The following is a 26801-nucleotide window of genomic DNA, read 5'->3' as shown; positions in this document are numbered from 1 at the left end:
TGGGAGCTTCAGGGAGCTGAAACTTCTGAGGTTCCAGTTACATCCATTTGGGAAGACAACTCTTTCTTTTAATGATGAACCATTTCTAATTTCAGGAGCTGGGATACGTGAGCTTCTATACTAACATCACTGAAGAACTGGATTTCCTTCATTTTGTGGTACAACTTCATGGATAATATTTTTCTACATCACAAGAACAAACCTACATCACACTGTAGAACACAACTTATTAATGAAAAAGGAAGTCCTAGGAGGCAGTCAACACCTTTCAAGATCAGTCCTTAAACTAAAAACAAACCCCAAAAGCTTTAGACATTTGGTAAAGGTGTAGTGCTGACATAAGCAAAGGATAAAAAAAGCTCTTCATATAGAAAAGGAAAAAAAGGTAAAACAAATCCCAAAACTTTTCAAGTAAGGGAATATCCTCTTTTTTCCTCCTCCACTTTTAAGAAAAAATTTCAACTGAGAGCTTTCATGTATCTAATCTTGGTTTTTAGATTTGATATCATGCCTAGTTTAATCTCAGCATCATTTTGAGAAAGGCAGCACACCACAACTTAAAAAGAGCTGTTTGTGATGGAAGCTTGAATACTACAATTATTGTACCATTCTAACCTCAGGGACTATGAATGTACATCTGCAAAACCAACAGAAAATCCAATTCTACAGTGTGCAGTAAAATGGTAATTTTGACTGCCTTAAACTGGATTTGCTGATCTGTCTTCTGCTGAAGTGCCCATGCCTGCATGACGCCTGAAGCTCTGTAGAGTATTCCCGGCTGTTGTAGAACCATCTAAGAGAGAAACACAGAGTACTTCACGTGCTCAATGTATTTTCAAGGATATGAACTACCAACATTTCCTGCCATCAAACTCCTTCCAGAGCTCCTACTGGGGCATATAATAATAGAGCCACTTACTCAGATTTCAGATGTGAAGTCAAGAGAAGAGTGGGTCGGTGAAAGTGTAGTCAGAGTTGCATAAAATACCACTACATTTCAGGGTCACCCGAATATTGGGTAATCTGTAAAGTACTGCTGTATCATTGTATAACAACTGATCTTTTCAGGCCTGTAGGATAAAACTAAAGTACAAATTCTCTTATTTCATCTGACACGCTTATCTTCCTATGATCTATGTGATCATTCTCCTGGAATGCCATCTACGTCCACATGTGATGATGCTCTTTTTACCAAGCCATTAAGGTTTCCTGTAACTTCATTATTTCTGCTGTTGTTCTCTTCTGGAAGACATAATTGCTGAAGCAAAGAGACTGACTAGCTGAAAATTTTAAAGTCAGCCACCACTTACTTCAGATAGCTCTTCTAACAATGTGCAGACCTAGACAAAAAAAAAAAAGCAAAATAACCTTGACAGTGTTTTTCTTGCCCTTACGTAGTCTTTGGGCTCCCCAGGAGAAGGGAATTCTGGACAAGGCGTTGTTTCTCAGTCACAAAATCTCCCTTTCTTTTACATAGCCTACCTTTTTTCTTGGCTATACTGTACTAAATCATTCCCCTCTGATACAAAAGCATGTTGCGTTGCTTCAGCCTACTGCCTTCTTCCTTATCTCTCTCAATCTCTCCAGTTTGCTAGAGATGCAGGCAAACAACAACTATGAATTCCTAACCTCTCTGCACAATTTTTGGTGAAAAAGCTTTTCTCAGATCTCCTTTCTAACATTGGACTAATGCTCTAAGTTGAGCTGCCAGAAGATTTATTCCTAGCTGAATGGAAACCTTCAGGTCAGCAGTTCTCCAGCTTCTCACATCTTGGAGACAGTGTTCCCAGAGATGATGATTTGATGGTCTCAACAAGAATCCATCTTGGACACAAGGCATTCCAAAGGTTGTCATGGCACATCCTCATTCAGTTCTTGCCCTTCTATACAATGTTGTGCAGCACAAACTTGTGGAATATGTTTTGTCTTACATCGGAGCTAGTCTCAGTACATACGATCTTGTGTGTGAGATATAAACCATACACACAAGTCAGGCAACTTTTGCCACAGTATTCCTTAAGCTCTATCTATTTGTATGTGTAGGAAATGGGTAAAGAGAAGAAACATTCCTTTGGAAACAGTAAGATATCTGATGAGAGAACACAAAACCAGCTCCAATGCTACAGTTTCACTTGGGTGTTCAAAACTGATTGTCAAAGGCACACAGAAGATTCAAGGGCACAAGTATCACTAAAAAGTAATCCTAGATATTTCATATAAGAAACCGGCTACAGGGAATTGTTATAAACTTGTTGCTCATACAGTAATAATAATACTACAAGGCAGCGAGACAGTCACTTACTTGACATGGGGATGTAAGTATATTTTCCAGGTATTGACATTGCACTTGTTCATGGTAATAGAAAATAGAAATAATTGTTTATTTACTGGCAAATGAGTTCTCAACTTGTTTTCCATTTTAGAAGACCTTGTTGCTCTCTTTCCACTTTGTGCACATGAGCAAGGATTGAGATCAGGGGCAATAGGTCAGGAGCAATAATCATTCCGTAACATGTAAAACAGATAGACCATGTATTTAGCCATAGAAACATCTTTAAGCTTCCTAAAATTTCACCATAATTTGATTAGATATATGGTATTTTTTTCAGCTTCATAAAGCATTAAGGCTGTTTGTATCTCATTTTCTTGGGGTTGTTTGTGGGGTTTTTTTTAAACTTTATTTTTCCAACTATTTCTAGTGTATGCAAATCTGCTGGTATTTGTATTGATTGAAAAGACTGCCTCAAATAGAAGATGGCAGCTTTTGAAACATTAACAATGATTAGACAGGCATTGGGCCAAAGGAGTGTGTCAGTGAGGAGTAAAGGAACAATGCGGCAGACGACAGTAAGCTATCCTGAGAGCACTTAGCAATTCCATCAGGATTTTCTATGCTGCCAAATGAAAACAACAATGATTCATCCTGCCATATTATTTAGCATTCATCTTGATTCTAAATCATTTATTGGAGAGTTTACACTGCAGTGCAGACAAACCCTGTTAAATTTAATGAAAGGTAAATTGTCCTTTGAGTTGGCATCAAAAACATCTGTGAGAAAGCTTTGGAGCATCTACCATTCCTCTCAGATTACACTTGAGGGGAAACTAATATTTAAAAAAAAATAAAAAAATATCAGTTTATTCGCAAATTCCATTGCAAAATGCCATAGAGATATGGCAGGAGGCTAATGGGGAATACAGCTCCACACAGGTCCCCGAGTCACAAGTCTTTGCCTATCAGACTGCCAGGAGAGCAAGATTCACTCTGTCCTGTAGGAAGTAGGTTGCAGAACTTAAAAAACTCAGAGACTTCTAGACATTTGTGAAGATCATAGAGAATGTGAAGGGTGAGTTTTTAGTACATAACCTTTATCTCCTTCCATATGGACTCGCATCTATATTTCTTTCTACCCAGACTCTGAAAACAGACTTTCAGCAAGTGGTGTTAACAATGACTCTGGTTATGGAGGCCCAAGAAAAACAAAACATCTTTTCCAATTAAGCCGGGTGAGGAAAAACAAGCAGAAATTTTCACTCTCTCACAGCCTAACCTCTAAGTCTTCATTTTTCCCTTGTTAGTTCCATCATCTTAAATGAAAATTTTAGCTTTTATGTTTAGTTTCATCACAGTTTCCACAAAGTTTTAAATAGAGCTTCCTCAAAGCTTCCCAGGCTGCTACTTGAAGTGTACTACTTAAAATATGTTACTTTTCCAGTGCAAAAGGTAAGAATGCCATTTGAGTAATGGCCCCACAAATAATTAACAGTGAACAAATGAAGTCAAGTAATTTAAAGTTTGGACATCCAATACACTTGGAGAACACTTTCAAAAATTAAATGCCAAGCATATCTAAAGAAAAAGTATGTAAAAGAAAAGTCAACATGAATTGATTTTTTTACAACAATAATTTGAATATCCTTTGATAAAAGGTTTTGTACTTGAACTTTAGACTTAGAGTAGGTTCCACAATGTCTTTAAAACATCTAACAATGCCTACACAAGTGCCTTTGTGTATACCTATTGGGTGAACATAGAATATTCTGTAATTTATTCACATGTTTTTGCTAACTCATTTTTATCACTTAGTGATATATACAAACACCCTTAAATACATCCTTAGGCAAATGTCTCACCATGTCTTGGACCCTTCAGCATATTAAGAGTTTTCAGATTCTATCACAAAGAAGTTGAAGTGTTTGAAATTATCAGCTCTGGCAGGAATTTTTACCACCAGTTTAAGTTAAGAACTCAGCATTAATTTTATGGAAGTTATCTTTTTATTAATTTTTCTTTTTAAGAAAAGTATGCTTGCATTAGGAAGAAATGGTAAATTTTAATAAAGTTCATTTAAAAGGCAATTTGCATTTCTTATTTTATATATGACACAAACTTTTAACTCTTTTGCCTAACACTACAGAGTATTTTCCCCATCACCTGTCAAACTCTTGCAATTGTTAAGTACCATTCGCTTGATAAGGAAAGAGAAAGAAATCCTTTAAAAAGGTCATTCAGGCTCTTAACAGCTTACATTACTAGAATATCTCAAATACAAATTCTACTGGATGCAAGGAGATCTCCACATACTTTACAGGAAAAGATGTCAAAAGGAATAATTTCTGATCAAACCAGAGCTCCCTTACTGACATCAACAGATAGCAGCACTTCTCTCGCAAGTGCTACATGACTGTTTGTCACTGCATTGGATCTATACATACAGCCGCTACTTAAATTCAGTGAGATGTACTTGAGAACATTATCAATGGAAACTGTTAAGCATTCTTAAAGGCAACATAATCCCACAAACATGAGAGAGAGAAAAAAAATGGAAAAAAACCCCAGTTTTTTCAATCAAGCAATTTCTCAGCAATCTCTAGTAATTAATTTTAAAGCTAAAATCACAGTGACAGTACTGAGAAGTGGACCAAGGCAGCATTTATACGCTGGCATTCTCACAGTCAGGATGCCACCAGCCCACAGCACTTCCAAAGCGCATGGGGTGAATTCTTCACTCTTTCCAGAAGAGCTTAAAACTAGCCTGTTCTTATTGAATTTGACTGCAGTCTTTAACATTGTGGGCTACACATGGTTTCTGAATCACACTTGACAGACGTGATGCTATTTCCTATAAGTTGGCCCAGATCATTCTTCCAAAAGATTCCCAAGTGCCAATGTGCAGCTATTTATCACCACCTAGAAACTTCAGCTATATTGTCTGTATCGGGCTTTGATAGGATCAGTAACCTGAGAGCACGTATGACTGTGCTCACACTAAGGATTGTTTCATTAGAAGGTGGCAGAACAGATGTGTGTATGAAGAACAGGAAAATACTGTGCACTGCTCTACTTGACATATATAGGGTATGCAGTGTATGTGAAATAGATACATAATATGAATTGGTACACTGGGATTCAAGCTAAAACAAAACCATGATGAAAAAATGCCAGTATAGCTTTCAGTTTCATTTGCTGTATGAAAAAAAGAGCAGATATAAGAAAGCTGTAAAACTGCAGCTGAAATAATCCCTGGATTTTGTTTCCTAGCTCCAGTTTTTCAGCATTTCCTATACTGTAGTTCAGATACTCCACTTTACTACCTTCCATTAGGATTAAATATGGCATGTAGATACCGCTAAGATGACACTTAAATTAGTTCCTCCCACGCTGAAATCAGATACATTGTTATTCCAATCTTAAAGCTTAGTTTAATGGCAATGGGCTTGTCTTAGAAAAAAAAAAAGAATTATCTGGTGATAAGGTTTGGAGTTTCATAAAATAACTTCTCTATTCTGCTGCCTACATTAAACTGTGAGTACAAAAAATGCTGGTTTTAGAAGCAGCTGCTCTGTCCTCTTGGACTTGCTGTACTGAATCTGACATAGAAAAAGGTATTTATTAGACTGCAACACTGCAAGTGTATTAGGACTGAATGAGTTAAATTACCTTGTGGATGGAATAAAAGATGACCACATATTAACTTTCAACAACTGCTGGCTAGGGAAGATTCAGTTCACAGTACTATATGAACATTTGAATCAAAAACTCTGATGTCAGGAGACTGCGATAAAAGCTCTGCTGCCCACTGACCCCCCCGATGTTATGCTGTCAGATTGCACACATGTTGAAATTTAGCTTTTCCAACCAAAACAGACTGAACTATACTATATTGCAGATGATGAAAATAACTGTTCTTTTGAAAGGCCACTTTGTCACTGCAAACACTTGCTGAGCACACACTTCCACAGAGGCAAATGGTCTAACAGATGCGTGAGTTCTCCGGGATGCACTGGAAGAGCCACACTTAGCTGCAGTGGTCCTGCAGCCCCACCTCACTCTCACAGCGCTGGGGCCTTCCTAACCTTCCAGAAAACGAAGGCTAAGGACCTTCCAACCCGTTACAAAGAAAGGAGAATGTGACAGTTCCCATTATAAAACAAAGCAAACTGCATGCTGGTTATCAAACAGCTTTCATACAACTATAATTACAATGCTACAAAAATCAAGTCTTGCCTCCAGCAAGGGATGCTATCTCCACCCCCACGTGTGGCTGAATGCAAGTCAATATTTGAGTCTGACGCAGTATGGAGTTCAGATATGGGAGAGTTAGAAACACTGATGAAAAGAATACGTCGTAATTATTTTTAAATGCAAGCAAAAGAAAATGGAAAAACACATCTGAAAAGGAGGTGTCAGAGAGAAGAAGGAGGAAAACAGGAGAATGATAAAAATATGCCACGAAGGAAGGAGCAATATAGTGCTGGGGAGAGAAGGAAGGGAGGAAGAAAGACCTGGATGAGTCAGGCAGGATTTAATTAATGTGGCTAAAGGCAAGGGGGAGCTGAATGATGAGATGGGAAAAATGGAGGAGTGCAGTTTGTGAGAAAGAGCAGCAAATACTGGGGTGGAAGAGACAGGGAGAAGATAAGAGAAGTGGGTACACTGGAATTTGAGAACATGGGAAATGGAGACCCCGACTGAAGGACACAAGCTCATATAAAGAAGGACGAGGTGTATGGAATGGGTGTGAGGAAGTGAACATCCAAAAAGAGCAGACTGCCAGGGTGAAACGAGAAAAACGAAAGTGGACTGAGGTAATAAAGACCAAGGGTATAGACCACCCCTGGATGAAAACAGAAGAAACAAACGCAGGAGAAAAAGCTGTGAAGAGTGATGAAGTGAAAGAGGGCCAAGAATAGTTGGGACAGATAGCCACCTTCATCAGCAGCATCCATCTCTTTCTGCTCTGTTGCTCACTTCCTTTTGACATCCTACTAAACAACCTCTTCCCTTTAAAGCAGGAATCAAATACAATGTCACAAGGACTGACAAGAAAGAGGAGAGAACAGTCTGCAGCCACCCTAGGACATCATCTTCAGGACCTACTATCCTTATAAAAATCTCACAGTCCATTTATATTAGTGGTTCTTAATTTTTTCCACAAGAGTTTTGAGCTGCATGGCCAGTCATCGTTGGGACATGAACCAAAGTGTCCACATACTCCACTCTCTCACACCTCAGAAAAAGAACATTCTCATTCTGCTAACTTCTGCTGACTGCTGAAACAGATGGCCAGTGGGACTATGTTTTGCTTCTGGCTATTTTCTTCTTACATATTTTCAGATGCATCTATAGTAGCTGGCATACAACCCAAGGCACACCTCATTGCAGTGCTAGCATCAGCACAGAACATGTAGCAAAAAACTCATGCTCAAAGAATTGTTTTCGTTTATTCAAGTTTCAGTGCTAAATGTTACTGTGCAAGTAAAATGCAGTTTGTAACAATATCTAATGTTGTTCTCAAATCTACAACAGAGACAGATCTCCTGGCCTATACATAAAATACACGTTTTTTAGCCTCTGATTCCTAACTAGCATTACACAGCCCTCTTTCATGTAAATCCCTGCCAACACTACCAAAGTTTGCTTGTGTAAAGACTGTGCAATAATAAGGATTTCAGCATCAAGACCTTTAAACTAATGGGGGGAATGAATCTAGGCAGATAAAGCAAAGCCTTCATGGTGCATAAACCATGGACCAAAAGTGAATGCAGGTTTGAATAAAGTTTGGCTTTTTCCTTGTTTTTAAATGTTTTTATTTGCCTTTGAATTTTGCTGGCATTGAGGTAAGAGAAGAACAAGAAGCCAAACAGAAGGACAGCAAGTCCTAAAGTTTTCTCTAGGAGACTGTTATTAACAGGGTTTTTAAATCACCATTCATAGTTGTCTGGTCTACAATAAGCCATGTTCAAATTACGCTGCAATATGAAATCTAACATGCATTTGAACAGTACTTTTGAGGTTTATTCATCACTGCTTTTGTAAAAAAAAAAAAAAAAAATCAGAATCTTCTATTCCCAAATATTTCTTAAAAATCACCGAAGAAGAAATACACCTTTCTAATGAAAACCTCTGGATGCTTTTTGAAAAGCTTCTTTTTATTCGGTGTTTTGAGCACAATGTTGCAAATCTCTCAAAGGTGATACTATTGCTCCTGACCCACTTTCTACCACTCTGTGTTAATTCTCTTCGACACTGCAAGTCATAAAATTAGCATCCTGTGATATCCAGCATTATTACTGCAATTCAATAGCTGTATTCATGGAAATCTCAGGACAAAATGAGAATCGTTAAACTGAACATGTTAGAATATTTCATTCATAAGTAATGATTCAAAGAAAAAGGAAGAAACCTTATGAAATGTGAGCCTCTACTGCAAATTATTATTAACTTTAATATAAAAAAAAGTCAGAGAGGATGATAATTATTGCTGTAATATAAAATCTTATAAGGCATACTCTGGCCCCATTAATGCATACTGCCCCCCCATGAAGCTGAACACAATGAGTTTTTTAAAGAGATTTCAAATCATCTTAAAATATCTTCAAGAGGTGCTTCATAATGCAGCGTGGCTCAATGCCAGCAAAGAGACTCAGAAGCCAAGCCAGGAGTGCAGTGGCACAGAAGGTCACCACCCTGTCCCCAGAAAGCAGGATGTAACAAGCCAGAAAGTGAATAAAACGCTATTCCAGTAGTCTCCAGCTCAGGCAATGCTTTTTCTAAAAACATTTCTGATGTCTAACTACCAGCTGTCATGGGCATGGTCGCTTTTTCTCTGCAAATCCCTCTCCTCAAATGCATGGAGTCAGCTGGAAAGCTGTGCTACTTCTGAAGGCAAAAAAAATCAATAAATTTTTTTATTGCCAAATTATAAACTAATGAGTATATTATCTCTGAAAAGCAAACAGCATTACTGAGGAGAACAGGAAAGATTCTGATCTGACAGCAGTTAAAACTACACTAAAACAGCTGAAATCAGTGCAGTAGCTCTATTTGACACCAATGCAAATAAGACCCAAATGAACAAGAATGATACTGGGTTTGTTTTTTTAATAAATCTTTTGTTCTCACTATACAGCACACAGGCAGTCACTGAAATGCACTTTTTTTTAAACTACCAATTAAAATAAATTTTAATACTAATGTACCTAACAGCATATATGAAACATTTCAGTATTATGCTTATCAGCATTCTACCGGAACAGATGGTATGGTGAAATCACAGAATGATAGGGGATGGAAGGGACCTCTGGAGACCATCCAGTCCAACCCCCCCACCAGAGCAGGTTCACCTAGAGCAGACTGCACAGGAATGCGTCCAGGTGAGTTTTCATATCTCCAGAGAAGGAGACTCCACAACCTCTCTGGGCAGCTTGTTCCAGTGCTCTGCCACCCTCAAAGTAAGGAAGTTCCTCCTCATGTTTAGATGGAACTTCCTATGACCAAGTTTGTGCCCGTTACCTCTTGTCCTGTCACTGGGCACCACTGAAAAAAGACTGGCAATATACACAAATTAAGCCATGCAAACAGCTTTATTAAAATAAAGGATCAAAATTTTGGGACCTGTTAAATTTATTTTCTGCTTTTAAATAGCACACACTGGCATTTTCACAGTTTCCTAACTTGAAATATTGATTTTAAAAAAGGGAAACTTCACAAAGAGATTAATTGAGGTCTCCTGAAACATAACTGGGGAACTTGAAAACCTGCACTGAGGTTTAGAGAAAGGCATAGATAATTCGTTTGACACACCCTGAAGTGCATGAAATAAAATACTATAGCTTGTATTGTTCAAGACAAATGTACAGACTTTGGATGTACACTCAAATATATGGTTTCTGAAATCAGCCTTTTGGTATTTTAAAAAGCAACTAGGTTCTTCCACTGCTCTTTTCTGAAACAGAGATCTACTGAAAGTAGGGATGAATTCAGCTGTTCACTACTAGATTCAGAATTTGGCCCACAGCAGGAATTTATACCAGTTAACCAGTATATTGCTTCCCCTCAGAAGCAGGAAATTTTGGTGCCCTCCTCTAGTGCCAATCATCGTATCTGCTTTTATTTTAAACCACTATGCTCTGTGAATCCAATCAAATACTGCAAGAGACTCAAAATAAAAACCATGTTCATTTACGCTCTGCCTGATCTCTGTTCTCACTTTTCTTTCTAGTCACTCCCCATAGTGCGATGTTTCTTGCCTGTGAAATCCATGGCTGTGGCATCACAGAAAAAAATCTTACATCAAGTTATGAAAGTTGCCATCCCCAGCGAAAGCCTGGGAGTAAACATACCACTTATAATTAGGATTCTGACAGGTCTTTGCGAGAAGCAGAGTCTGGAGCCAGATGCAAGCACAATGCAAGCTTTTGCCCCCTCAGGTAACATTACAGGGAAACCCAGAGTAACCCACTTATCTTACAAGCAGCAACACTTGGAAGCTAAAGAGCTACTAACAAAAACATAGAATGACACTAAATATAAAGGATTCGTTTCAGCAATGCTAGAAGGGAGAAAAAAAGAAGAAAATAGAATACTGTAAAAGCAAAAGTAAATTGTAAAATAAATATTTCAGGATTTAAACTAATAATAGAAAAGCCCATAAATCATCTTTACAATCACTCCCTTTCCTACCAAACATCCATCCTCTCCAAATGGATGCCTATTACCAGGTCTTCAGCATACATTATGGGATAAAGAGGACTGTAGGAATCTAATTTACTGCTGCAGGGAAGAAATGCCAGAGAAAGGGTTAGAGGAGTAGCAGAAAATCCTGGAGAGTGCTGAATTTTTCTAGGAGACTAAGTATCACTCTGCACTGTGTGATTTTGCATAGAATGACATGTAACACCAAGCCAAGACAGCCAAACCGAAGGTTACCTTCCTCTCAATTTCTGTCCTCCTGTTTGGGGCTAAGAACCTAAGGATTTACGGCACTGGAAGGTAAGAAAGGCAAGCCTGAATAAAAGGCACAGCCAACTATAAAAATATGATACTGTACAGTACCAATACTGTTACTAACACAAAATGTGGCTGAACAGGGCTTCCTGAAAGATTAAGTGGTTCCTGTGATTTCTTATCTATTTCAGGTAAGAAATAATGAAAAAGAATAATTTTGACAAGCCCATAGAGCAGAGTGCTAAGTGTATTTGTTAGTGAGCTCATCACAGTCATGACAGGCTCTCAGAAACACTGATGTTTCTGACATTGCTCTGCAATGTACCCACTGGAATAATTGCCTGTAAATTACAGAAAATCAGACTCAAACTCTAGAAACCTCTTTTTTCAGCCAGATTACTTTTCTGCCAGTTCCTCTTTGTCCAGCGGCCTCAGGCCCTGCAGCACCAATAGCCATTCAGATGCACTGAGCTCCTGGCATGACATTAACTGTATCTGTTTGAAAGATGCATGAACGAATTTCCACAAACACATTCCAGAGACCAACTCCACCAATCAAAGTTGTATTTAAATTTTATTTTTTTCCTATCAAACTGTCATGTAGTGCATGAGGGAGTGGACAAAAATTAAGGCCAGCAAGAGTACATCAGTAAAACCACGTCAAATGACTGAACTGCATGCTGAAGCAAATAAAAAACCTACCTCAGTTCACAAGATGTTTCTGAATCACGTATATGTGTGTGTGAATGTGTGTGCACGCATGTTGATTTTGGTTGGGGTTTTTTTGTGGTGTGTGTTTTTTTTTTTTTTACTTTGCTCGTAGTTTACTGTTTCACGTGATTTTTCATTTATTTCATCACATTGCTACATCACGAATTGTGCCATAAACTAAGAATAACAACTCATAAATCCTGCATGCCAGTTTACCCATGCTGTTCCATGAGTAGGTGTTTCAAGAAAAGCTTGGTCTGCCTTAGGTAACTGTAAACATAGTTATTATTCACTGAAACTAGAATTAGATTTGACATAAACCTACATCAAGTTGTTGGGTTTTGTGGGTACTTTAAAGAGTCAGGATTTTACTTTTTCCTTCATCGATAGTCAGCAGAAAAGGAGATGATGAAGTGCATAGCCTAGGGTGGGGAACTTATTTACTTGTTTCCCAATAAGTTTATTTTCTATACAAATCTGAGATACGTTTATGATCAGCAGTGAGTCACAGGATCTACCTACAGGGACCACATAACAGCTGCAATGATGGCAACAATAAGAGAAGCCCTTTGTTCAGCATTTTCCTTCAACAGGGTAAGTTCAGATTCACCTTGTATTTTAAGAGTTCAGAATTAACCCCCCAGCAAAGCAAAATTTTTTTTTAAGTTCAGCATCCTGTGCTTATTAAAATTTCATTGCTAAAGTTGCCAGAAAATAAGACTTGTAAATAATGCCCAGCATAGCCTCGTCAACAAACGTCTAGGCAAGCACTGAGCAATCAGACATGTGCAGTCCAGTCCTTCAGATCATGGAGAGCAAAATCTGAGTACATACAGTAGAACAGCAGCAAGATAACTGCTGCCAATGAGGAGAGGAGAATTGGAAATCTAAAGGAGATGTTTAAGAAACACAGAAAGGTGTTTTATACAAAAGAGAAAGTGACTACACACATGCAATCATATAACTGAAACAGAAAGAGCACAGAAAACATAATCTTGAAAGCACTCTAAAGTACTGAGAGTAAAAATTCTTAGGTCTCTAATCTATTGTTACACTCAGAATTCTGCTTACCAGACACCTTAAACATATAAACACAGCATTCTATCTTTGTACATACTCTTTTTAACATGCTCCACTTGTGCATATTTGAAGACAGCCCAGCAAGACTGGGATGAAGAAGGGAGAAAATACACTGACAACATTTTAAATGCCAATGGGATGAGCAGGAGACAGAATTCAAGGATTCTCATGTATGGGGGGGCGGGGGAAGAACCAAAACCTCTTACCATTATTACTGTTATCATCAACTAAAATAATCTCTTTGAGCAGGTGAGCAGGAGTCCGGTCGATGGCTGAATGAATGGAGCGCAGAATCACCGAGAGAGCTTCATTAACAAATATGAATACAATGCTGACCTCAGGAAGTCTGTCAGGAAATGTAAGGTTTCTGCACCTGAAGAAAAAGGTTTAAAAAAAAAAAAGATGTAAACTGTTGGAAGTGACAATGTCAATACAGTTTCAGAGAAATCTATCCCCAGCCATAAGAATGATGAGAGCTTTTGTAGGCTCTCTCTTTTGTAGGATCAGAAGGTCCCCAATACCTGTTCAGAGCACACATAGGCAAGAACCAGATGAATTACTATCTAAAAAAAGGAATCCCTGAAAACAGTCTCCTGAATCTGCCTGTGCAACCGAGGCCTAGAGTGAGCTCACTTTTCCACCTAAGGCCCAAAACACTGAAAATTAGTTTGCAAACCAAATGCAAACTCCTGTTTAAATGCAGCTTCCAACAGCAGTTGTTCACAATGTCTTCCTGGACACTACAGACAGGAAAAAACAGAGTTAGCCCCTTACTTTAAGAAGCACCTTCTTAATACCCACATTAATTATTTTTGCTACAGTATCTACCATCTTCCTCAGTCAAAATCAGGGGCTTCTTCCTCCATTCAATAACAACACAGTAAAAGACCCACCTCCAAAGAACATCCTGCTACAAAAGCTAAGACAGACAGCGTAGCGCGAAAAACAGGTACGAGGATGGAAAACTTATCTGTAACTTCAGTCAAGAGGTTTAGTCAGAATGAGGAATACTCTTGTAACCTGGTGGATTTTCCTGTGCTTTTTAAAAAACATGTATTTTAGCCACATTCCAATTTGCTTATGCAAACAGCAGTATGGAATTGCTGCCCACAATTTCTAAGTTCCTTAATGTTTTATTGGTTTTTTCCCTCCTTCATTTCAGAAAGGATTCAAATTTTGTAATTTTATGAAGAACAGAAAGCCCTTGTACCAATTCCTATCTTTTAAACTGTCAGCAAAATGTTTGCTTTTTAAATAAAGCCACAAGTTAATCAAGTAAAAGTAATTAACTACTTTCTCTGAAGCTTCTAGTATTTTAATGCAATGTTTCTGAAAAACAGCTAATTCTAACTTTTTCTCAGATCTGAAACTATTTACTAGGATGAAATTAGGCCACAAGCTGACCCAGGCATCTTTTCTGGACAGGCTCTATAGATGGAAATGATTGATGTTAATGCTCCTCTCTGCCTCCTGACAACACTGAAGTGGCTATCTACTCTCAGCATGCCTAGATTCACTACATCCAGGAACTCCTGGAAGCTGCGGAAAGCATTACTAAAAGCCAAAGTTTAGCACACAGAAAGCATGGACGGATTCAGAATTTTCAAATCATGCTTGAATATGACTCCTTAACTGAATTTGTTCTTCAGTTCGAAGAGAAAGCATAGATTTTTTTTTTTAATTTTGTATTTTAATCTGTATAGCCAATAAATTCACAGAAGTATCGCAAAAGCATTCCTCTTCACATGCTACATGTTGCACAAAAATTAAGTTCAATCAAGATGATGAATTTACATGTATGTTTTGAAAGCTTCTGAAAAGAGTCAGTGCACAGGACACATGACATCCAAGAACACTGAGATACACATAATATTCAAAATTCAGCTGGTCAATCAATTTTCTCAATTCAGTCATTAGTTTGAAATTGATGGAAATCACATTAAAAAAGTTATTTAATATTTTAGGTACTTTTCTCTCTGTCACCATGTGAAAGAATTAAATAGACGTGTAAAAGAAAACACAGTCTTGAAAAAGTAACAACAACAGTTCTAATCTTAAAAGGTTTATTCTTTTCATTTAAGAAGTGCTGCTTTGGCTGAAGGAATAAAGGCACCTTCATGGAGCCTGCAAATCAGCTGGCAGGGCACTTCATTGGGAAGCAATACAGAATCACAGAATGGCTGAGGTTGGAATGGACCTCTGGAGGTCACCCTGTCTGATCCCCTGCTCAAGCAGGGTCACCTAAAGGCAGCTGCTCAGGGCCCCATCCAGGCAGGGTCCTGGGTTATCTCCAGGGATGGAGACCCTACAACCTCCCTGGGCAACCTGTGTCAGTGCTTGGTCACCCTCACAGTAAAAAAGCGTTTCAGTTTGTGCCCATTGCCTCTGGTCCTGTCACTGGGCATCACTGAAAACAGCCTGGCTGCGTCCTCTTTGCAGCCTCCCTTCAGATATTTTTATACACTGATGACATCATCCCCCTCGGCTTCCTCTCTCTAGGCTAAACAGTCCCAACTCTATACACACACATAAGGTTTCAAATCTTCTTAAGGAGAAAAGATAGTTCTCCACACCTGCCTCCTGTGCCCTAGAGCGAGTATTTTAACCTCTGAAATAGTTCATTAAAGAAAGATCGTCTTCTGCGGCGAAGCACCTCTTAAAGCACTGCATAAAAACACTGCATAGATGACTGAGTAGGTGAAGCAGGCACAAACTGTCTCGGGCTCAGCACTGTCAAATCTGAGGTGAATCTTTGGCAAATGTGAATTTTAGGTGCCACCAGGGTTAAGTGTCATCTGAAAATAGGATTTTCGAGGCGTATATTTCAGGCTCAAAGTGTCTGGGAGGCCCCTGTACTTAAGATCCCATCACAGTTTTCCAACACTAACCCACACAGTTTTCCAAAAGATGCTAAGACCATTACAGATCCACCTCCTTGAAGAACAGACCTGTTCATGGCACACGGTGTGTGTGCAAGTGCATGCTGTTCTGCATTAACAAAAAAAATTTCCATATGCAGTCTGGATACTACTACTTTGTGGATGTCATCTCTAATACACAAGTTAGATGTACAAATTTGCATGGGCATAATGAGAAATTACTAACAAAATTCTAGTCTCCTGCACAACTTTGTAAAGCTAGCACATTTCTGTTTGATGTAATAATTGAAATGTCATCCAAGTTTTGAAAATTGGGCTTCAAACAGACTATGAACTAGTTAACAGGCTTAAATATGCTGAAATAATTTTCAGTATTAGCCTGTAAAGAACCTAGAAGGCCTGTTATTTCAGTGATCCACTTGCAGCCAAAATGCATAGGGATATAAAACGGTCCAGCAAACAAAGCTACAGCCAATCTATCTTTTAGCTGTCTACCTTAGGCATAGTAATATTTGTTATCCTGAGCCATACCAATGTACAAAGAAGATAAGAATGAAACTCTAGCAAAAATGGTAATATATGTCACCTATCAGATAAAGAGCAACACAGTGATTTTGGAAAATATTTTAAATGGCAATGAAAATACACTGAAAATAGTTCAAAAGAAGTTGCTTCCTTAAAAACTGTTTTTTTCTCCTCTGTTAACTAAGCTGAGATATATGTAAAATATACTTTTGTAAGAAATTAGTGACAAACTGTATTCCAAAAATGTTCCATGTGACAAAACCAGCCCCCAAAACACTGCTGCCCTGCCACAAATCCATGCCTAAACTGAAACGTTCAAACAAAATTTCTGCTTCTGACATGTCTTCCATCCATTTAAAGGAAATGATTTGTATTGGTTTTCCTAGCTGCATTCATTTACAGAATTTCAAATTAGATCACACTGGACAAGATTTTCCATTGTCTGGCACCTTGTGCAAGACAAGAGCAAAGTGTTTAATGCTGTGAAAGTCATTTGATTCCCTTTTTGCTCCACCATACTTTAAAAGATGACATACAATACCAGAGAACAGAATTAGGCTCCCGTTGTGTCTAATTTCTTTAGTCTTTTCAAATGGATCCTTTTTCAATGAGGGTACATTCCTAAATTGAATTCATGTTTTCTTTTTTCCATTCAGACTCATTTATCATCTTTACTTCCAGACTGAATTCACATTTTTCAATGTGTGTAGAGTTTTTAAAAATGCATTTTCCTACCTACATTGTTTTTGTATCAGATGATGACAAGAAAATTAGCTACTTTTTTCTTATTTAAACAAATCAGAATTAAACCCCCACACCTCAGATCATGCACAGAATGCAGAGCACTTGTGTAGTTTCACAAGTATGTCTGTCTTCCTCTTTATGCCAAGTTTTATGGGGAGTAAAATTGCATAATTCTAGGAATGAACAAGAAATAGCTACAGAGAAAGGGTGTGTGTATATGTGTATAAAATATACGCTGAAGGAGCAAAAAGAGAGAAAATTGTACGGATCAAAATCGTAGATCAGTTATGCCCCAAGAACTGAATGGTTGCGTGGCAACCAGAAATGTACAAATTTCAATGACAGCTCCCTCCGCCTTGGACTCATCCGGGGGCCTCGGCCAAGACCCCTAACCTGCCCCTCCGCAAAGTGAGGCTCTCGCTAAAAAAAAAAAATCGACAAAGTATAGAGCATATTTCAGTATTATGACTAAGTGAATTTAAAGTTTAAATTCTAAATATTATTTAGAATTATAATAATGTGTATCATCCCAATGTAGTAAAAAATTACCTCTAGCAACCTACTACACCAAATTACATTGGGCTAATAACACTAAAGTAACAGTTGTCATGGTTACCAGAAATTTAGAGAAACTCCTGGTGTTCTATTTCAAGCACAACTCTGGTAATGGAGGACAGCATACATTATGAATCTTCTTTCAAATATTTGTCCACACAAAAATTATATTCCTCTAGAATATATGCATTGAGATAAGACAATTTAGCTAGTCACATTAAAATTAGTTTAGCATAACTATGCAGTAAGAAAAACAGAGCAAGAATGATTTCCTGTATTAATAACTTATCTCTGAGATCTTCTGCAATTATGAAAAAGAATTATTTTCTGCAAGTTTTGAGAACCTTTTACCAAGAGTTACATGGGTATTGCAACCAACTACAGCAAAAGAATATGTTTTTTGTTTTAATCACTTAATTATGTCACCTATTCCATGGGTTTTTTTAAACACAGGATGCAGTTACTGCATATTACTAAAACATTTGGAGTTAAGGTATTGTTTTAAGAACATATGTCGGAGGGAGCTTCAATTCCAACAGAATAAGAAATTCTCAGAAGCACAAGCAGAAATAGAATTGTACTTTCTTCAAGATCTGGTAACATTTTGTCATCAGCCAAAATGGCAAATGGAAGTTCAAGATCTATGGAAGAAAGAAATTCCATTCTGGCATAAATGAAATAAATAGCACTAAAACTCTTGCAAAAGAACTGAGTCTTGTAAGAGTTCCAGCTCAACTATTTATGTTTATAATTTCATTTTGTGATCGTTCTTCATTTTTCCTTTCGCTATTATCAGTATTTTAAGTGCTAACTGCATTATGCTAACAAGGCTGCCATTGAACAACATATAAAAAGGGCCTTTTTCCTAATCTCTAAGGATTACAATCTATTATTACAGAACTACAGCCAGTAAAACAGTACTTGTGCTGCAAATCTGGAAGTCTTTGTTTGTGGTTATCATCTTCTATTACAAGGGAGCAAAGGCAGGCATACAATCGTGTGAGGAATCTGAATATAGAGTTACCGTATAACTATAGGCAAACACTGCTAAATTTTTTTTTTCTCCTGGCACCAATCCCTAAAAACAAACAAAAAAATTGTAATAAGGGAAGATTAGATAACAGGCAGAGAGCTTGATAAATATGCAAATAAGTTCCAAGATTGTAACACAGGTTAGTTTTTGGTCTCCCAAGCATCTTACCACATAGATTTAATTGTAACAGATTGATTCCCTACTCCTTTTAATAAAAGCTATTCATGTTGATAAAATTACACAATAAAGGTCCATTTTTCTCTTGGTACTTAAAACCAAGATCTTTCTCTGAATAAAGCAGTAAGAACAGTAAACTGGGAGTTGACAATCTCAATAAAACTCATTTTTGGATGAACATGAGAAGAATTCTGTATAGCTATTTGGCCAAAAATTGTTAGCCTTTCACAGTATTATGCCATGGATTATTCTGAGTATGTTTTAGTGTACACATACGCCAAGTGAAAGAACATTCACATGTTATGACACATTAATAAGAGACGGAGAAAGATAAAACGAGAGAGAGAGAGCGGGCGCGCAGATTACCGCATCTTCTTTCTATTAAAGGAGACAATGGGGAAGATCAAAACCAACAAGTATACATTATTATTAACTTAGGTTATTATAGCAGCTTGGAGACTGCAGCTGATTTGGTATCACTGCTAGTGATATTAAATACTTCTAGAGCAGCCATTTGAGGAGATAGATTCAGACAGAACAAACTGAAGCACACATAAGAATCACGGACAGTGGCCACTTGGGCGGTACACACCACTGCTATGAGTCAGTTTGAAGGCAGACAAAAATGAAACAAGAAAAAGAAGAATCAAAGGTAGAGAGATGAGTAAAAGAGAGCGGGAAATATAGCAGAATTAAACATTAGGTATTTAACAAGACTGCTGAATAATTTGGTAATTTTAGGACTTCTGTCCAAAACAATACAATAAGTGAAGTACCAGGCTTTGGTGCTCCTCTTAAAGGATTCCTCTGAAACATCAAATATAACATGCAATATTTACGTTATCTTTCATCAGTAGAAACAAAAGAACTCAGTCAGAAATGAACATGGAGCCATATCTGTCACTAACATAAGCCCAGCAAAACAGAACTGTTTCACAGATACACGTGGAAGCAAACGCTTATGGAATCCAAGTCCGTAGGAACTGGCTTCTGGGGAGGAGCAGAGCTAACATCCAAATGCCCAGCCTGAACCTCACAATTTGAGATCACATGTTTTTCTTACATCAGTTTTAATAAAGGAAAATCTACAGGTTTATGGAAGTCTGATGTCTTCCACACTACACCCAGGACTGCGTCTACTGCATCATAACACTGATGGACATTTTGGACAGATGTACACACATAAACAGCTCTTGTCCTAAAACACATCACTCTCCTCAACCAGTGAATACTTAATTTTTCTCCCTTGTAGTCATATTTGCATTCAGTGGATATCCCACCTGCTCTGTTTATGCCCACTTTATCACAAACGTAATTCTGCTGCTCTTCAAGGCTTCTACCATTGTCCCTTGACGAATTGAGCCTCAACGTAATACAATTTGGGACTGGTGAACTGTTTGAAACAAGAAGTATTTACGAAATGGCCGAAGCTTTTCTCTGAACAGGAAACAGGACATCTCCTCTGCGCTTGTCTAGATGCCAAACAGCACTGACTCAGCCAGGAAAAGGGCAAACCTGCTACAAACCAAATGCTATACCATGCTATTTAGTAATCTCCAAAGAAGAAAAAACATCTGAGCTTTAAATGCTTCTTCTCCCCCTCCACCCTTCCTGCCTTTGCTTCTTCATACAAATACTGTTTTTACCAATGCAAAAGAAGTTTGGCTGGCTGCAGTTACACTGACTGAAAAAGTTGCTTTACACCTACTGGTCAGCTCCTTCATACAGGCTATGCAGGAGCAAAACTCTGCAGAACAGTTCCTCTGCTAGGGTCCTGTTGCACACCTCTTTTTCCACTACCCCTCACTCCCTCATCACATAAGCAAAGAAGAGTATTATCTCTCTTTCCCACATGTACTTCGGCACACTGGATCAGGCAACAAAAAATTTACCAACAAAGTAGACTCCTACGTGCATCCACTTGAAAGGAGATTTGGTACACAGCTTTGGGATCCCTGAACAACCTAAGTTTTAATAATGTCTTTCTGTATGAGCTTGTTCAACATTTCACTCCTAACAAGCTTTGTGAGCACTGCCTGCCCTACTTAAAGTAATGAGCACAACAGAATTATAACTAAGACAGAAGTATTATCCTGTTCCTGCACACAGTGGGGGCAACACTGCCTTCTTCAATGCTTCCAAGCTCATTAGAGCCAGTAGTTATTTGTCAGTCTGAGACGTAGATATGTTACAGGCTAACAGATGCACATAAGGGTGGGAAACAGCAGAGCACCCAATTTCAGCAGCAGAAAATAAGTGGAGGCCTTGGGAGAGACAGTAGAAGCAATACTCCACAATACTGCTTGTACTATCTACTAAGTACTGCAAAACCAACAGAGCCTACTTCAGGATGTGACAATTACTTCAGGAGGCTGGGATATCCAGGGGAGTTATTTATTATAATCTTGTATTATAACAGATTATTTTAGACTGTGCTGGGGACTCCACTGTGCTAACACAAATGTTCACAGTGAAAAGTAATCAAATTCTGACTGTTTTATCACAAGACATGAGGCTCATGGCTGTACAGAGGGTCAGAAACCACTCTGCAGTACCTAAAACACAAGAAGGTCCCACTGCAAGGTGTGACAACTGCCACAGCCTGACCCAGCTGCAATCTGCTGGATGTTTCCGTCTCACTGATGGTCATTTTTTTCCAGAGAAGCCAGAGTTCAGGGGTTTGGGCAGCGTGCACTGGTCTTACTACTAAATGTGGTCTCCCACTTTTGCATGCCACCCACACTGGAGGACTGGGCAAGGTCAAGTATTTGCCCTCTCCTCCACATGTGTTGTGGCTCAGCAATCTCTAATTGTCCTCTGCTTTTCTCATGGCATTAAATGTTGACAATATCAACGCTAGAAAATCCTCTACGCTATAATACAGAGTTATTATATATGTGGAGTGGCCTTTCTCACTGCAGAACCTTGTGAAGAAATGCTAAGATCCTCTGCTAAGTTATTTTGATGTGAATTCTCAGAGCACTGCACGCAGAAAGAAAGTCAAGGCTGAGTCATACCAGTATGATATAAAAGGGTCTACTAACACCACACACTCCTGGCAGATCACTTAATTCTCGCAGTCTCAACTGGGGCCAGCCATATATGAATTACATTAGACTTCAGTTATACATATATTTCTGTTGCCTTTCCAACTTCCTATACTTCATATGATAGGTTATGAATACAGATGACAGGCCACAACTGAGCCCAGATGTATCTATATGAACTCCCTTCCTTTAGCCACCTGCCCACAAGCCTTTGCTGGGATTCCTGTACCACGCTGACTCTTGCAGAACCACTGCTAAATCCAGGTTAATGAGCTTGGTTAGACCTAGGCTAACTCTGTCCAGAGCTATTGTGGTACCCCTGTCATATCTGTGCTTTCGTACATTTCTAGTCAGAACAGGAATACCACAACCGACTAAGGTCCAGCAAAGTTGATGCACTCGGTCTCCATGACACTTGCTATGTGCTCTCTTCAGACCAAGCTGCCCTTGGCTTTCATGCTATGCTGCTTGAGCTTAGTATCTGCCCATGGATAATTTAAATACGTCTATATAGACTCTGGAAGTGACTAATGCACTTGGCTTTAAAAATAGGTGCTACAAATCCTAAAAATTATTATAGTGGAAAACACACTCTTGCTGGGTAGGTTTTTTTCCTGCAATAGCCATGCATGTGCTGTCACACAAATGAGAATTTGCAGATTAGGAGTGGGAATTCTTTTTTCAACATGATTTTGAGAATACCCTGTAGGTCTGTACTCCACAGGGTGCCGTTTACACAGCAGTGTACATACTACCTGACAACACTCTTCATTTCCCTCAGTATCAGAATTTACTACATTTCAGTGTCAGATTACCTACCTGCTCGTGAACGATGATAAAGGGTGGAGGTGAGGGGATGGGGGAAATCTTCCTGAGCTGCTATTACTAAGCCATTATTTTGTATGCATGCACCATAAACATATTATAATGTCTAACATGTTTCTGGCAGATAGTTAACTAAGGATCAAAAATTTCACAGAAATTAGGATCATGATTAGTTTCTAACTGGAGTTTCTTTTAAAATCCCAACCCTAATTTATTTCTTTCAGCTACAGTAACATTAATTTTCTCTGTCTTTTTAATTTTTAAAAACCATAGTTATAAAAAATTTAGATTGACATGATTCGGGAGAGTCATTTCAAAAGAGAGATGAGAACAGACACATTTCTGTCATTGATGTCTTGTTAGTTACACAAGATTTATTTTTCCTCTAAATTAGTTTACAATTAAAAGAAAAAGATTGCCCCTACAGACAGTGCTAAACTGATTTAACCAAAATACAAACATAATTGCATGGACCTGGATTTCCTTAAATTCATTATTTCAGCAAATCCACAATATAAATATTTCCAAAACATGTTATATAATAATATATAGCATAAATACATTTAAAATTACTAAACTGTTGCCTGGAATGGTGTTCATATCTTTTCATTACTATCAGAAAACTTAATACAGGATAAAATGTACTGCTTACTGCTTTAGTTATTAAAACATTTGGTTAAAGTAAGCAAAGATCACATCTGGATTGCTTTTGGAATTAGCAAGGAACTAAGAAGCCTTTCACATCTTGGTTACTGGTTCAATTCAGTAAGTACCCATGATGTTTATTTTAAAGATTTATTTTTTTTTTTAATGAGCTGCAAAAAAGCAGTTTTCCCTCCACCCATTTCACCATCCCCAGAGCTGCTGTTTGTTCGAAGGATCAGAGGTATCACCAAGGCTGAAAAAAAGTTGAGCATTAACTGACTCTCTGAACAGTCCTACTAGAACAGGCCTCAAATGCACTAGAAGGAAGGTTGTTCACTCCCTTGGTCCCATCCATCTCACCAAGCCACTGTGGAATAACAGTGGACATATTTACCCTGCCTAACATGCATGCTTCCCAGCAGAGAACAGCCCAGTAAAGGAGGCTCCATGGGCTTTCAGCTGGTACACACTGCTTGACTAAATTGCGTTTCACCCACTGGAGCTCAACAGTTTCAGGTGCTTACTGATCTTTATCTGACAGTTCTGGGCTTTCAAAAAGAGCAGTTCTTATTTTCTTCCTATCTTAGTCAGATCTTGCGATAAAACTGAAATTTAACATAAAAAGGTTATTCTTTTAGCAGTAAAACAATTGCTATCTAATGTAAATTGTAGCCGAGATTAAGGTTCCAAAGGATCTTGGGGAACTTTTAATCAATACTTAGTGGGATTTTAATAGCACTTAATTTGGGCACTTTGGTGTTTCAGGAGACATTTGAAACCTCCTATCTTCATATATTTGATAGAAACTACTCATTCTGGCCATCGTATGTAACCTACCTTCTATGTGATCACACAACACAAGACTTGCAGGTGAAAAAGAGCTAACAGACTCTACAACTCAGGACCCACAATACTATATTGAACTACAGCACTTACCCATTAGGCCTAAGGTCAGGCAGGGGCCTGTCCAGTGGCAAGCGATCACTCAGGTAAGCATTGTAGCCGTAATACTGGAATTGTTTAAGTGCGATACGCCTGTTTTCAGGACTGAGATCCTGCCCCCAGTGAGCAAAGAGAGAGGAGTCAGTGAACGCTTCAGCAGGATTTTCTTCCAGTTTTGGTGGAGCTTCTACGAAAGACAAAGACAAAAAGAAACAATTTTAGACTTTCATTCCAACAGGCTCTAGGGTACTTTACTCTAAAAAGCGTAACTTTAGGGAGAACACCACACAGAACAGCACATGCAGCTGGCTTACAGCAGCCTCTAAGTCTTCACGTAACATGCCCTCACATACCTCTTGTGGCAGTGTAACTATTAGCACCTAAGGCTCAAAATTTAATACTCAAAATACAGTTAGTTAAAACCTATTCTTTTTCACCACAATCAGACTAAAGGCCAGGAATGATAAATCCAAATGAATTAAATTTCAAAAGGATTCTTATCAGACAACAAGAATGTTATTTTGTTTTTATATACAGAGATGAACTATTTAATTTCAGCCTGAATTATCTTGCTAGAAAAAGATTAAAGTTTTGAACAAGAAAAACAAAGAAGAGAGAGTCAGTACAGAACACACAGAATAGCTGCTGAAGTCTGTGTGTAAAATAAGTTCTTTGAAACTACAGATTCAACAGAGAGAAAAAAATCACTGCACTTGGCATCCATGTTTAAATAGCAAACCAGTTTCAGTCAGTCAATAATTTTACGGTCCAGTTTACCAATCCAGCCTATTTGAATTTGTAGTCCATATTTAGGTGTGTGCAATGATCCTACTGGGATTGTCACTTTGTAGCTTTTTGTGTCATTATAAAATGCTTTTGTTCCACAAGGCCACATCTCTGGCTGCTGTAACAAATAGAGAAGATGGGAAATGATGTACCTAGAACTTAATTTAAGAAGAGTTCCAGTGCAATGAAGTCACAGCATTCGTTCTCAATATTTAGTTGCTCAAGAAGTCTGTTCAAGGTGACTAGTAAGGCTGTCTGTAAGAGCACCATCTCACCCCTCCCACCAGCCCTTCAGTCTTTACTCAGGTGACCACACAATCTAACCCAGAGAACCCCCTCTCTCTGTAAACACTTTATGATATCCAGTACACTAATAAAGAAAGATCAAATGCCTTACTTGACCCCAATTGGTCATCATAAACTAGTGACTTATGAAGAAAAAAAGGCTTCATTTTCTGGAAGTCCTAATTATTTAAAAACATTCTCCATAGCCATTAACAACTAACCAACCAAATAAAAACTCTCATTTCTGAAGAGCTGTAGTCACAAACTGTAACTGTTTGGTCACACAGAGACTTACAAAAATAAAAGCAAATCTCTGGGGAGTCTTCAAATGTGTCCAATAAGCAAAAGCTTCAACTGTGTCCAAAGTCCTCCTCAGTGCCCACACAGTCACCTACAGACCTGACAGCTGGCTTAAGCTAGCTGCATGGAAACACCTAAAGACAACAGTGTCTGTACTGGCAGCACATACCATCAGAATCGTGACTCCCAAAGAATGCCAGGAAGCACATTCTTTGATCCCTTACTGAAAAGAACTCAAAATGCAAAAACGTAAATTGGTAAGATTTGTTTGATTCATTCAACATGTTTTTCTTCCTCTCCTGACAATACTGACAGGAAACTAGTGACATTTGCTTCCCTGCATTACATTCCAACCTCCGTAAATATGTAGTGTTTCTTTACTTGTGGAAGTACTGCCTCCCAGCCTGAATCCTGGAATCAGCTCCAGTTCTTCAAAGACGAAAGACATCCTAAACCCTCAGTCAAACGAGGAAACTACTCTGACAGGCCCTGCTACCACACTGACAGATGTGATAGAGTGGAGCTTGTGAGTTTGCATACAACTCTGCAATGGAAATTAAGAAAGCTTGATAAATTCAGTTCATTTTAGAAGGTCCTAACTTGAGAAAGGCAGAATAGTTTTTAAATACCAGTCCAAAAATCACAGCAATGGAGAAAGTCACAGGTATCTCTATCTGTTGTTTGACAACTATGTGATCTCCACAAAAACTTGAATTTACACAACGAATCTCACAAACTATTTTCACATCACGAGAGGTATTTAGATCAGGTATGTTCCTGATCCTGGAAAGTAGAAATTAACATTGCTCAACACTTTTCAAGACCATGTACATTCATGCTAATCAAGAAAACAATGCAAATATTTGTTCAACCTGTTGTCTATTACATTAATCTGGATTTCTGCAAATCAAGCACACTTTCCCTGAAGATTTTAACTTTTATATTTATTATTACACTTATGACAGAAGACCATAGGATCCACCCACATGCAAACAGCACACCAATGCATGAAGACATCTGAATAAAAATAAGACTCA

General features: G+C 38.3%; 1 protein-coding gene across 3 annotated transcripts in view; it reads right to left on the bottom strand.

Annotated features, from left to right (window-relative positions):
• Positions 1 to 26801, bottom strand: part of GALNT18 (polypeptide N-acetylgalactosaminyltransferase 18) — a 232430-nt gene that overhangs the window by 94416 nt on the left and 111213 nt on the right. For all 3 annotated transcript variants that reach the window (XM_059825813.1, XM_059825814.1, XM_059825815.1), the window contains exons 3-4: positions 24388 to 24580; positions 13228 to 13394 (exon numbers count right to left, since the gene is read on the bottom strand). In XM_059825813.1, coding sequence (XP_059681796.1) covers positions 13228 to 13394; positions 24388 to 24580 — 360 coding nt within the window. The remainder of the gene's footprint in view (positions 1 to 13227; positions 13395 to 24387; positions 24581 to 26801) is intronic.

Source organism: Gavia stellata, chromosome 17 (assembly GCF_030936135.1).
Source record: "Gavia stellata isolate bGavSte3 chromosome 17, bGavSte3.hap2, whole genome shotgun sequence".
NCBI classification, from domain to species: domain Eukaryota; kingdom Metazoa; phylum Chordata; class Aves; order Gaviiformes; family Gaviidae; genus Gavia; species Gavia stellata.
Note: the sequence above shows the minus strand (reverse complement) of the source record. Positions and strands in the feature narration are given on the sequence as shown.